Here is a 14,165-nt window from a genome sequence, read left to right as displayed (position 1 = left end):
AGGTTGTTATTTTTGTAAACTTCAGACACCTCTGCACCTTGACTTTTCCTTTCTCTTCTTAACGTCGGTCGAATGACTGGATTGGGAGGGAAGGGAGGAGCTATTTAACAGCTCTGCTGTAGGTGCTCTTTGCCTCCTCCTGCTGACCAGGAGGTGAATATCCCATAAGTAATGAAGATGATCGGTGGACTCATCGTGTCTAAGAAGAAACAAATTTATCCGGTAAGCATAAATTCTCTTTTTTTTTTCTGACAATTTTAAAATTTAGTCAAATTTGCTGGCCCTCTGTATCACGTGACAGCTATAAGCCAGTCACAGACACACACACACACACACATATATATATATATATATATATATATATATATATATATACACATACACTGTGAACTCCATGCTCACTGATCAGTAGTAGCTGATACCTCAGAAAGTGTGCATAAGAAAATACTATGCACAATTTGATAATGGAAGTAAATTGCAAAGTCTCTTAAAACTGCATGTTCTATCTGAATCATGAAACTTTAATTTTGACGTGTCCCTTAAGCCACTGCGGAAAATAAGAGGCATGATATGCATTTTATTTTATTGCATTTGAGTTTTTCATATAGAGTGGGTTTTTTTTGTTTGTTTTTTCTTTAATAGTGTTTTTGCTTTCATAGATATGAAAATAAATACTGCTACAGCTGTGGAAGTTATACCTATTGCCCAATGAATTGTGCACACATATATCACAAGTTTCATTATAACCTTAAACAGTTTTCTAAGTCCTGCTAAAAATAGGTGTTGATTGCATGTCTTTATTTGAAAACCCTTATAGAAAAGAAAAATACAGTTCTATATGTTCGCAAACAGGTGTATAATATGTGTTAATACTTTCCCCTTCTGGTGAACCGCAGCCGTCCCACAGTCTCTCCCAAGGTCTGTTTGAATAGATCAGGTGTCTTCCTTTCTTTCCTCGGTTGTATAACTCTAGGTGCAAAATAGTGGTGCTGAAATATCAGGCAACACACCGTACAAAGGTGAATATCTACTCACAGTGTATATTGCAGGTTACCGTCTCCTTCCCAATATGAAAAGACAATATCACAGATTCAGTAAAAAAGTGTGTCTTTATTTGGCTCAACGCGTTTCAACGGTCCCAACCGTTTTTCTCAAGAGCAATAAAAGTGCTTTACAAATCAAAGCATACCTTTCCGCTGCACAAGCGGCCTTTAACCTCTTAAGGACATATGACGGAATTTTTCCGTCCTAAAACAATTGAGCAAACTGAAAGCTGTGTTCTTAAAGGGTTAAATACATATCAGTAACGCTACCTGCTTCCCCATTGGAGGAGAGCAGGTTTACACCCGATTCAATTGTGAGTTTAGATGTTTATTTTAAACTCACAATTGAAATTTTGAATCGGGTGTAAACCTGCTATCCTCCAATGGGGAAGCAGGTAGCGTTACTTATATGTATTTAAAGGCCGCCTGTGCAGCGGAAAGGTATGCTTTGGTTTGTAAAGCACTTTTATTGCTCTTGAGAAAGACGGCTGGGACCATTGAAACGCGTTGAGCCAAATAAAGACACACGTTTTTTACTGAATGTGTGATATTGTCTTTTCATATTGGGAAAGAGCCGGTAACCTGGTATATACACTGTGAGTAGATATTCACCTTTGTATGGTGTATTGCCTGATATTTCAGCACCACTATTTTGCACCTAGAGTTATACAACCGAGCAAAGAAAGGAAGACACCAACGACTGATACAAGTTTGCACTAAGCTGAACCAGCGCCTCCAGCTAGCACACCAGTTCTATATGTTCATTCACTTCTGTCATATTTTCCTCCAGATCTTTTCCAAAATGCAAGTTTGCCGATAAGTGTTTCTTCATCCACCCGAACTGTAAATATGATGCAAAGTGTTCAAAAGCAGACTGCCCTTTTACACATGCTAGCAGAAGGATGCCTGCTCCGCCTACAAAGTCAGGTAACCTACTTCTTTTTCTTATGTCATTTATATGTAATGCCTTTTTTTTTCTTTTAAATAGCATCATATCTTTATTGCTCTGTATTTTTGTGTTATTGATTTTAGTACCTGTACAAATCACACAACCCACGGCTCCACTTTGCCGATTTTTCCCAGCTTGTAAGAAAACGGAGTGTCCCTTCTACCATCCAAAGGTAAGTTAGTATTAGGAGTGAAAAGGGTGTATTCTCTGTTGTTCATCGGCTGCACATTTTGACAATAACTTATTACTGTGAACAAAATTTTAATTACACACAACACCTATGTTTTGTGTTTCCTTTAGCCCTGTAGGTTCAGCACCCTGTGTAGACGACCAGACTGTAAATATTACCATCCTTCAGTGGCTGTTCCTCCCAGACATGCATTAACGTGGACACGGGCACAAGCCAGGTGAGTCTCTCCAATGAAAGTGATCTTAAAATTAAAATGATTCATATGGAGCGTACAATAAAAAAAAAATTCCAACCAGTTTATTAAGCGTTTAGCAGTGAAAATTTTGGTTCAGATGAATTTTTGTGAGCGTATATTCAGAAAAATTAGTTTTCTGAATATTTGTCTGCTGCAGTATTCATTTCATACTGAATATTCAGGGAACATTTACATTAATTTTCGTTAACAAATGTAAGTGTTCCTTTGCTACTGGTGAAAAAGTTCACCTGTAGCCTTAGACTTCTAGCTTGGGGAGCCCCCTTAATCTCGGCCCTCTTTTACAGAGCCCCCGGGGCCACACTAACAGGTGGCTTAGCACTGCACATCCCAGAGCCTTCGCTAGAGGACCTTCTCCTTTAACGCAGACTCTGGGATCCGCCGTGATAAGCTTCCTATTAGCGCAGCCCGGAGCTCTGTTAAGAAGGATCCGGATTAGCGCAACTCTCCAGCGTGCTAGAGGTAAGTACTTAACACACAAAGCTAATGTAAAGGAAACAAATACTGATAATTTAGTCAGTATTTCTTGTTTTCATTCCATAAGGCAGGGAGTGTCCACGACTTCATTCCTTACTGTTGGGAAATACAACACCTGGCCACCAGGAGGAGGCCGACACAACCTAGCCAAAGGCTTATATATCCCTCCCACTTACCCTATTCCCCAGTCATTCTTTGCCTTCCATCACGACAGGAGGATGGCAGAGAATTGTCAGAAGATTTGGATAGTCCTGTATGGGGTATGTTCCCTTCGAGAAATGACTGGAGTTTTAAGTAGTCATGTCAACCTCTCAGTGAGAGTATTGATGAAAGTTAGTCTTGAGATGCAGGGAAAGTTTTTCTGCGAACCCATCGAGATGGTCACTAACAACTCCATAGCAATCAGTGTTGACGAGTTTCACTGCCTGCTCTTTCACAGTCAAGTCCATGTCGGGAGCGCTGCTACAAGACTGTCACAGTTGAGAGGCTGTGCCTGTTCCACAGCATGGATCCTAGAGGGTAAGACTGATTTTTGTTATATAAATTTTAAAACTCTATGCAGGGTCACAGTGTGGCTCCTTTATGCCTCAATAGGATCAAGGGTAAATATCTCCTTCAGGGAGATTATTGAAACAGTTTGGGGTTTGGTATACTGCTAATGTGTGGGGGGTTTTGGGCTCATAGGCTGTGTCTTTTTTGCTCGAACCTGGAGGTCGTATCTCTGGGATACAGGATAGGTTTCAAATCTCATACGCCCAGGGGAAGATTCCTATTCTCAAGTCTGTCTACCAGGCCAGAAAAGAAGGCTGCGTTTCTAGGGTGCGTACAGCATTTTTCCTTTCTAGGAGTATTTGTCCCGGTGCCTACTTAAGAGGTTTTGGGGTTCTATTCAAACCTTTTCGTGGTCCCAAAGGAGGAGGGGACTTTCTGTCCAATTCTGGGCTTAATGTGTCTAAACAAGTTTCTCAGTGTTCCCTCCTTCAAGATGGTCTCGGTTCGGTCAATTCTTCCTCTGGTTCAGGAAGGACAGTTTATGAGAACCATAGACCTGAAAGATGCGTACCTTCACGTTCCTATACACAGGGACCATTTTCAGTTCCTGAGGTTTGCCTATCTGGATCAGCACTTTCAGTCCATTGCACTTCCGTTTGGTCTAGCTACTGCCCCAAGTATTTTTACGAAGGTTCTGGGGGCTCTTCTAGCTGTTGCCAGAACCCAAGGTATTGCAGTAGCACCTTATCTGGATGATATTTTGGTACATGCACCATCTTTTCGTCTAGCGGAAGAGCACTCGGAGTCCCTTCTCAGTCTTCTTCAATCACATGGATGGAAGATAAACTTTGAAAAGAGTTATCGTATTCCGAATACCAGGGTGAATTATGTGTACTATAATAGATTCCTTACCCATAAGGATATTTCTAACAGACCAGAGAACGTTGCAAGCTAACTTCTGCATGTCTTGCTCTCCAGGCCTCCTTGAGTCCCTCTGTGGCTCAGTGTATGGAGGTGATTGGACTCATGGTGTCCTGTATGAACATAATTCCGTCTCAGGCCCTTACAACTATGTATGCTGAGACAGTGGAACGGCGACCATTTAGATCTGTCTCAACAGATTGTGTTAGATAAGCAATCGAGAGAATCGCTCTCTTGGTGGCTCTGTCCAGATCATCTGTCCAGAGGCACATGCTTCTTGAGACCGTCCTGGGAGATTGTGACTACGGACGTAAGCCCAGACCAGAGAACGTTGCAAGCTAACTTCTGCATGTCTTGCTCTCCAGGCCTCCTTGAGTCCCTCTGTGGCTCAGTGTATGGAGGTGATTGGACTCATGGTGTCCTGTATGAACATAATTCCGTCTCAGGCCCTTACAACTATGTATGCTGAGACAGTGGAACGGCGACCATTTAAATCTGTCTCAACAGATTGTGTTAGATAAGCAATCGAGAGAATCGCTCTCTTGGTGGCTCTGTCCAGATCATCTGTCCCGAGGCACATGCTTCTTGAGACCGTCCTGGGAGATTGTGACTACGGACGTAAGCCTCTCCGTCTGGGGAGCCGTTTGGGGTTCCAGGAAGGCACAAGGACTGTGGACTCAGGAGGAGTCCTTCCTTCCGATAAATATTCTGGAACTCCGGGCAATCTTCAAAGGTCTGAAGGCTTGGCCCATTCTGGGTTCATCAACGTTTATCAAATTCCAATCAGACAATATAATGTCGGTTGCCTATATCAACCATCAGGGGGGAACGAGAAGTTCCTTGGCGATGGGAGAAGTATCTCGGATACTGGAGTGAGCAGAGTCCCAGAGCTGCACGCTGTCAGCAATCCCCATTCCAAGTGTGGACAACTGGGAAGCCGATTTCCTCAGCAGACAATCCTTTCTTTCACCGGGGGAATGGTCTCTCCACCCCAAGGTATTTACAGAGATATGCAGTGAGTGGGGGATGCCAGAGATGGATCTCATGGCATACCGCCTCAGTACCAAACTACCCAGGTACAGGTCGAGGTCGAGGGATCCTCAAGCGGAGCTAGTAGACGCCCAAGCAGTGCCTTGGAGGTTCAAACTCCTATGTCTTTTTCTTCCATTACCGCGTCTTCCTTGTGTAGTGGCACACATCAAGCCGGAGCGAGCATCAGTGCTCCAGATTTCTCCATCGTGGCTGCGAAGGACATGGTTCACGGATCTGGTGGGGATGTCATCATCTCTGCCGTGGAAGTTGCCTTGTCGCAGAGACCTGCTGATACAAGGTCCATTTGTACATCAAAATCTAGATTCTCTGAGGCTTACTGCGTGGAGATTAAACGCATAGTCTTAGCCAAGAGAGGTTTTTCTGAGTGTGTTATCGATACTCTGATTCAAGCTCTTAAACCAGTTACTCGTCGTATCTACCATAAAGTGTGGAGGACTTACTTATACTGGTGCGAAGGGCGTGGGTTTTCCTGGCACAAGCTTAAGGTTTCCAGAATTTTATCTTTTCTCCAGGATGGACTGGAGAAGCGTCTATCTGCTAGTTCCCTGAAGGGACAGATCTCGGCTCTGTCTGTGTTACTGCACAAGAGATTGGCTGAACTCCCGGATGTGCAGTCATTTGTCAAGGCTCTGACTAGGATCAGACCTGTGTTTAGATCTGAGGCTCCGCCTTGGAGCCTCAATCTTGTTCTTCATGTTTTGCAACAGGCTCCATTTGAGCCTATGCATGCTGTTGACATTAAATTATCTTGGAAAGTTCTCTTTTTGTTGGCAATAGCCTCTGTGCGCAGAGTGTCTGAGATGTCTGCCTTTCAATGTGATCCCCCTTATCTTGTTTTCCATGCTGATAAGGGGGTTTTACGTACCAAATTAGATTTCCTTCCTAAGGTAGTGTCGGATCGCAACATCAATCAAGAGATTGTTGTGCCTTCATTTTGTCTTAATCCTTCTTTAGAGAAGGAACGTTTGCTTCACAATCTGGATGTGGTTCATGCTTTGAAGTTTTATCTTCAGGCTACTAAGGAGTTAAGACAATCTTCCTCTCTGTTGTCTACTCAGGGAAGCGTAAGGGGCAGAAGGCTTCTATGACTTCCCTATCTTTCTGGTTGAGGAGTGTCATCCGCTTAGCTTACGAGACAGCGGGACATCAGCCTCATGAGAGGATAACAACTCATTCCACTTGAGCAGTGGCTTCCTCCTTTTAAGAACGAAGCCTCTATGGATTAGATTTGTAAGTGGCCTGGTCTTCCTTACACACCTTTTCTAAATTTTACAAGTTTGATGTTTTTACTTAGGCTGAAGCAGCTTTCGGGAGAAAAGTTTTTCAGGCTGTGGTGCCCTCAGAATAGGGTCCGCCTCTTTTTCTGTTCCCTCCTGTTATTCATTCAGTGTCCTCAGGAGCTTGGGTATAGTTTTCCCAACAGTAAGGAATGAAGTCGTGGACTCTCCCTGCCTTATGGAAGGAAAACATAATTAATGCTTACCAGATAAATTCCTTTCCTTCCTGGCTGGGAGAGTCTACGACCCCGCCCTACTTTTCCTAGTTCCCTCGGCAGAATGACTGGGGGATAGGGGAAGTGAGAGGGATATTTAAGCCTTTGGCTGGGGTGTCTTTGCTTCCTCCTGGTGGCCAGGTGTTGTATTTCTCAACAGTAAGGAAAGAAGTCGTGGACTCTCCCTGCCAGGAAGGAAAGGAATTTATCTGGTAAGCATAAATTATGTTTTTTTGTTTTGTTTTTTTAAATTAGTTGGTGCTTTTGTTTGTATATTCGTTTTGTAAGAACAAAATGTAATATCCATGTTTTCTTTACGTATTCACGTTGGTAACGAAACAAATACACAAGCCTAATAAATTATATAGAACAAAACACAAATCAAGTTACCGAAAAATACAACCGGTCCGCTTTTTGTTGCATTGTTATTATTATTAGCAGGTATTTGTAGAGCACCAACAGATTACGCAGCGCCAATGTTTGCTTATAAATTGAGAGAATGAATGAAAAAATACTATTACATAATACTATGACAAATTGTACTTTAAATGGGAAATCTAATTTATTTAGGTTTGTAATGATTGTTGAATAGCAGTTATATAGGTTCAGGAGAATGCCTTAACAATGTTATATATTTGCAGCAGTGTTTTCATAATGTGCTGCAATATAGTACTCCAGGCATGTGCACAGTTCCTACCTAGGTAATCACTTCAACAAGGTGACAACAAAGCAAATTTGATAAAAGAAGTACATTTGAAACTTTTAAAAATTATATGCTCTATTTGAGTCATGAAAGTAAAATGTTGGGTTCATGTCCCTTTAATAATTGTGATCTCATCTCATACATTCTTGCAGTCTAATACAGTTTTATATTATGGTATCTTCACTTGCTTTTCATTGCCTCCTGAGATGTAAAGCCACAGTTTTCTATCCTCAGCTGATCATGGTTTTTGTTTCATTTTTCAGTGAATAACAGGATTGTGCTGAGAGCTACGATGGATTTTTTTCCTCCCCCCCCCCCCCCTTTGCTTCGGTTACAGTACTAAAATTATCCATCCTTCACCAGCCCAGACGAACGACTTATATGGCCACTTTTTCCCTTTTTTTTGTGTGTGTGTTGTGTTTATGTTTTAAAGATTTATCTAATTGTGTAAATATCATTTTTTTTATGCCGCTGAAATCTCTCCATTTGTAAGATCTGCTTTTTCCTAATTTTATAAATTGTGAAATTTTCAGCTGGAATATTCAACTGGTTGTACAGAGTGGTCTTCGCATTAAATCTATTTTTAAACCTTTGTGTTGAGTCTTCCTGCATCTACCAAAGTGACGCAGATCAAATATATTTAAATTATAGAAATATTTCGATGGCCATTCAAAATGAACACAAATTCTAATGGCTTCTCTACTATTTATGATATTGTGTGTCTGTCACTTTGTTGCTTGTGTGCAAATATTTCTGATGTCAACTGATTTACCAACTGGGTATTCAACTGACATAAGCAACTTTGTGTGAATCTGCATTATCACAAATATAATGCTCTTTGTAGAAAACCAGTGCTCTCTCTGAAGTAGTTGTAGCTCTTTTATCCATGTTTGTGAAGAATTACACTACCACGAACGCCTGCGGCAATTGACAATAACTGAATGATTACATATGCTGACACGTTTACTCTGCGAGTAACAACGTATGTATGTTTTATATTGAGGTAAGTGCACAGTGTCAACTTCATGTCAAGTTTGATTGTAAAATTGCCAGTAGCTAACAGATTAGAGGTGAACTGTTTGCAGTTTTGAATGCCAGTGGTTTTAATGTATCTGTATATTTTTGCATATGTAAATATGAGATCACTGGGAAGTGTTTTAGACATGAAATAGGACTAACAAACCTGTTGATGACATTCTCGTGTCCAACCCTAGGGGGCGCTCAGAAAACCAAATATAACTGTTGGTATATATACAGATATAGTTTTCAAATGAATTGTAACTATGTGCACATAGATATGTAGATACAAAATATAAACCATTTGGCACAATATATAGATTGGTACAAAATCTTATCTGAGTCCTTAGTGGAGGCTACTGAACAGTTCAGAGATATCCAAATAGGTTCTTCTGTGGTGATGGAAATAATCCCAGACAAAGATGACCATGGGGTATGGTATCGGCAGCTCCTCTCATAGAATAAAAGAAAAATCCAGGAATCAGTGAACATGTATCACAAACAAGAGGGCGCTTGCAACAGACAGTAACTGGTCTTGTAGTTATACTCGCAAAGGGAGCCGCACCAAGTGTGCTAAATGACGCAAGCAGGGATCTCACAGTGTCCCAGCAAACTGATCCCCCAACGGGATGTAGAGGCCCGGGTGTGCCAAAGGATGATCGAGTAAAGCTCAGGCTTCCATCAGATACAATATATTTTTATTAAAAACCAATCGGTGTGTGTGCATTACCCAAAGTATTAAAAACAATATTTGTAACAGATTGCAATGCGTTTCTCAATTATACTAGCTGTTTCATTAGGCATATTTTCTTCTTAAATGGAAAGAGTCCACAGCTGCATTTATTACTTTTGGGAAATCAGAACCTGGCCACCAGGAGGAGGCAAAGACACCCCAGCCAAAGGCTTAAATACTCCTCCCACTCCCCTCATCCCCCAGTCATTCTTTGCCTTTCGTCCCAGGAGGTTGGCAGAGACGTGTCAGAATTTCTTTCATGTAATTGGCAAGAGTCCATGAGCTAGTGACGTATGGGATATACAATCCGACCAGGAGGGGCAAAGTTTCCCAAACCTCAAATGCCTATAAATACACCCCTCACCACACCCACAATTCAGTTTTACAAACTTTGCCTCAATATGGAGGTGGTGAAGTAAGTTTGTGCTTGATTTTTTTTTTTTTTTTTTCTGTGATAAGCGCTTCTCAGCATATTGAAGCCCAATTCCTCTCAGAGTACAATGTTTGTCAGAGGGATGTGAAGGGAGTATCGCCTATTGATTTTATGGTTTTCCTTGCGGGAAATCTTTTCAAGGGTTCTCTGTTATCGGTCGTAGAGATTCATCTCCTACCTCCCTTTTTTTAGATCAAAGATATACTCTTATATACCATTACCTCTGCTGATACTTTTTCAGTACTGGTTTGGCTATCTTTTATATGTGGATGGGTGTCTTTTAGTAAGTACGTATTATTATTTAAGACACTCTCAGCTATGGTTTGACGCTTTATGTATTAATATAAAGTTTTAAATATATGTATTTACTTATATTTGCAATGAGTCAGGTCTATGTATATTTCCCTTTTGCAGTCTAAACAGTTTCAGTATAGGAATCATGTTTGGGAAGTTTATTTAAACTTTTTTCTTACCTGGGGTTCAGTCTTTCTTCTGTTAAGTGTGATCAGTCCACGGGTCATCATTACTTCTGGGATATTACTCCTCCCCAACAGGAAGTGCAAGAGGATTCACCCAGCAGAGCTGCATATAGCTCCTCCCCTCTACGTCACTCCCAGTCATTCTCTTGCACCCAACGACTAGATAGGATGTGTGAGAGGACTATGGTGATTATACGTAGTTTCTCCAACATAGGTGTGTCCGGTCCACGGCGTCATCCTTACTTGTGGGATATTCTCCTCCCCAACAGGAAATGGCAAAGAGCCCAGCAAAGCTGGTCACATGATCCCTCCTAGGCTCCGCCTACCCCAGTCATTCTCTTTGCCGTTGTACAGGCAACATCTCCACGGAGATGGCTTAGAGTTTTTTAGTGTTTAACTGTAGTTTTTATTATTCAATCAAGAGTTTGTTATTTTGAAATAGTGCTGGTATGTACTATTTACTCAGAAACAGAAAAGAGATGAAGATTTCTGTTTGTATGAGGAAAATGATTTTAGCAACCGTAACTAAAATCCATGGCTGTTCCACACAGGACTGTTGAGAGCTACTAACTTCAGTTGGGGGAACAGTATGCAGTCTCTTGCTGCTTGAGGTATGACACATTCTAACTAGACGATGTAATGCTGGAAGCTGTCATTTTCCCTATGGGATCCGGTAAGCCATGTTTATTACGATCATAAATAAGGGCTTCACAAGGGCTTATTAAGACTGTAGACTTTTCTGGGCTAAATCGATTCATTATTAACACATATTTAGCCTTGAGGAATCATTTTATCTGGGTATTTTGATATAAGAATATCGGCAGGCACTGTATTAGACACCTTATTCCTTAGGGGCTTTCCCAAAGCATAAGCAGAGCCTCATTTTCGCGCCGGTGTGGCGCACTTGTTTTTGAGAGGCATGGCATGCAGTCGCATGTGTGTGGAGCTCTGATACTTAGAAAAGACTTTCTGAAGGCGTCATTTGGTATCGTATTCCCCTTTGGGCTTGGTTGGGTCTCAGCAAAGCAGATACCAGGGACTGTAAAGGGGTTAAAGTTTATAACGGCTCCGGTTCCGTTATTTTAAGGGTTAAAGCTTCCAAATTTGGTGTGCAATACTTTTAAGGCTTTAAGACACTGTGGTGAAAATTTGGTGAATTTTGTACAATTCCTTCATGTTTTTTCGCAATTGCAGTAATAAAGTGTGTTCAGTTTAAAATTTAAAGTGACAGTAACGGTTTTATTTTAAAACGTTTTTTGTACTTTGTTATCAAGTTTATGCCTGTTTAACATGTCTGAACTACCAGATAGACTGTGTTCTGAATGTGGGGAAGCCAGAATTCCTATTCATTTAAATAAATGTGATTTATGTGATAATGACAATGATGCCCAAGATGATTCCTCAAGTGAGGGGAGTAAGCATGGTACTGCATCATTCCCTCCTTCGTCTACACGAGTCTTGCCCACTCAGGAGGCCCCTAGTACATCTAGCGCGCCAATACTCCTTACTATGCAACAATTAACGGCTGTAATGGATAATTCTGTCAAAAACATTTTAGCCCAAATGAACACTTGTCAGCGTAAGCGCGGCTGCTCTGTTTTAGATACTGAAGAGCATGGCAACGCTGATACTAATATCTCTGAAGGGCCCCTAACCCAGTCTGATGGGGCCAGGGAGGTTTTGTCTGAGGGAGAAATTACTGATTCAGGGAACATTTCTCAACAGGCTGAACCTGATGTGATTGCATTTAAATTTAAGTTGGAACATCTCCGCATTCTGCTTAAGGAGGTATTATCCACTCTGGATGATTGTGACAAGTTGGTCATCCCAGAGAAGCTATGTAAAATGGACAAGTTCCTAGAGGTGCCGGGGCTCCCAGAAGCTTTTCCTATACCCAAGCGGGTGGCGGACATTGTTAATAAAGAATGGGAAAGGCCCGGTATTCCTTTCGTCCCTCCCCCCATATTTAAAAAATTGTTTCCTTTGGTCGACCCCAGAAAGGACTTATGGCAGACAGTCCCCAAGGTCGAGGGAGCGGTTTCCACTTTAAACAAACGCACCACTATACCCATAGAGGATAGTTGTGCTTTCAAAGATCCTATGGATAAAAAATTAGAAGGTTTGCTTAAAAAGATGTTTGTTCAGCAGGGTTACCTTCTACAACCAATTGCATGCATTGTCCCTGTCGCTACAGCCGCATGTTTCTGGTTCGATGAGCTGATAAAGGCGGTCGATAGTGATTCTCCTCCTTATGAGGAGATTATGGACAGAATCAATGCTCTCAAATTGGCTAATTCTTTCACCCTAGACGCCACTTTGCAATTGGCTAGGTTAGCGGCTAAGAATTCTGGGTTTGCTATTGTGGCGCGCAGAGCGCTTTGGTTGAAATCTTGGTCGGCTGATGCGTCTTCCAAGAACAAGCTACTTAACATTCCTTTCAAGGGGAAAACGCTGTTTGGCCCTGACTTGAAAGAGATTATCTCTGATATCACTGGGGGTAAGGGCCACGCCCTTCCTCAGGATCGGCCTTTCAAGGCAAAAAATAAACCTAATTTTCGTCCCTTTCGTAGAAACGGACCAGCCCGAGGTGCTACGTCCTCTAAGCAAGAGGGTAATACTTCTCAAGCCAAGCCAGCTTGGAGACCAATGCAAGGCTGGAACAAGGGAAAGCAGGCCAAGAAACCTGCCACTGCTACCAAGACTGCATGAAATGTTGGCCCCCGATCCGGGACCGGATCTGGTGGGGGGCAGACTCTCTCTCTTCGCTCAGGCTTGGGCAAGAGATGTTCTGGATCCTTGGGCGCTAGAAATAGTCTCCCAAGGTTATCTTCTGGAATTCAAGGGACTTCCCCCAAGGGGGAGGTTCCACAGGTCTCAGTTGTCTTCAGACCACATAAAAAGACAGGCATTCTTACATTGTGTAGAAGACCTGTTAAAAATGGGAGTGATTCATCCTGTTCCATTAAGAGAACAAGGGATGGGGTTCTACTCCAATCTGTTCATAGTTCCCAAAAAAGAGGGAACGTTCAGACCAATCTTAGATCTCAAGATCTTAAACAAGTTTCTCAAGGTTCCATCGTTCAAGATGGAAACCATTCGAACTATTATTCCTTCCATCCAGGAAGGTCAATTCATGACCACGGTGGATTTAAAGGATGCGTATCTACATATTCCTATCCACAAGGAACATCATCGGTTCCTAAGGTTCGCATTCCTGGACAAGCATTACCAGTTCGTGGCGCTTCCTTTCGGATTAGCCACTGCTCCAAGGATTTTCACAAAGGTACTAGGGTCCCTTCTAGCTGTGCTAAGACCAAGGGGCATTGCTGTAGTACCTTACTTGGACGACATTCTGATTCAAGCGTCGTCCCTTCCTCAAGCAAAGGCTCACACGGACATCGTCCTGGCCTTTCTCAGATCTCACGGATGGAAAGTGAACGTGGAAAAGAGTTCTCTATCTCCGTCAACAAGGGTTCCCTTCTTGGGAACAATAATAGACTCCTTAGAAATGAGGATATTTCTGACAGAGGCCAGAAAATCAAAGCTTCTAGACTCTTGTCGGATACTTCATTCCGTTCCTCTTCCTTCCATAGCTCAGTGCATGGAAGTGATCGGGTTGATGGTAGCGGCTATGGACATAGTTCCTTTTGCGCGCATTCATCTAAGACCATTACGACTGTGCATGCTCAGTCAGTGGAATGGGGATTATACAGACTTGTCTCCGAAGATACAAGTAAATCAGAGGACCAGAGACTCACTCCGTTGGTGGCTGTCCCTGGACAACCTGTCACAAGGGATGACATTCCGCAGACCAGAGTGGGTCATTGTCACGACCGACGCCAGTCTGATGGGCTGGGGCGCGGTCTGGGGATCCCTGAAAGCTCAGGGTCTTTGGTCTCGGGAAGAATCTCTTCTACCGATAAATATTCT

The 14,165-nt window shown here is 42.3% G+C and overlaps 1 protein-coding gene across 1 annotated transcript in view; it reads left to right on the top strand.

Moving 5' to 3' along the window:
• The window catches only part of ZC3H14 (zinc finger CCCH-type containing 14), a 125,057-nt gene extending 116,892 nt beyond the window's left edge, over nt 1-8,165 (top strand). The window contains exons 14-17 of the mRNA XM_053697578.1: nt 1,834-1,970; nt 2,076-2,164; nt 2,293-2,399; nt 7,837-8,165. Coding sequence (XP_053553553.1) covers nt 1,834-1,970; nt 2,076-2,164; nt 2,293-2,399; nt 7,837-7,843 — 340 coding nt within the window. The 3' untranslated portion in view covers nt 7,844-8,165. The remainder of the gene's footprint in view (nt 1-1,833; nt 1,971-2,075; nt 2,165-2,292; nt 2,400-7,836) is intronic.
• Nucleotides 8,166-14,165: the final 6,000 nt, after the last annotated feature.

Source organism: Bombina bombina, chromosome 1, assembly GCF_027579735.1.
Source record: "Bombina bombina isolate aBomBom1 chromosome 1, aBomBom1.pri, whole genome shotgun sequence".
In the NCBI taxonomy this organism is placed as follows: Eukaryota; Metazoa; Chordata; class Amphibia; order Anura; family Bombinatoridae; genus Bombina; species Bombina bombina.
This window is presented reverse-complemented; position numbering and strand designations above follow the sequence as displayed.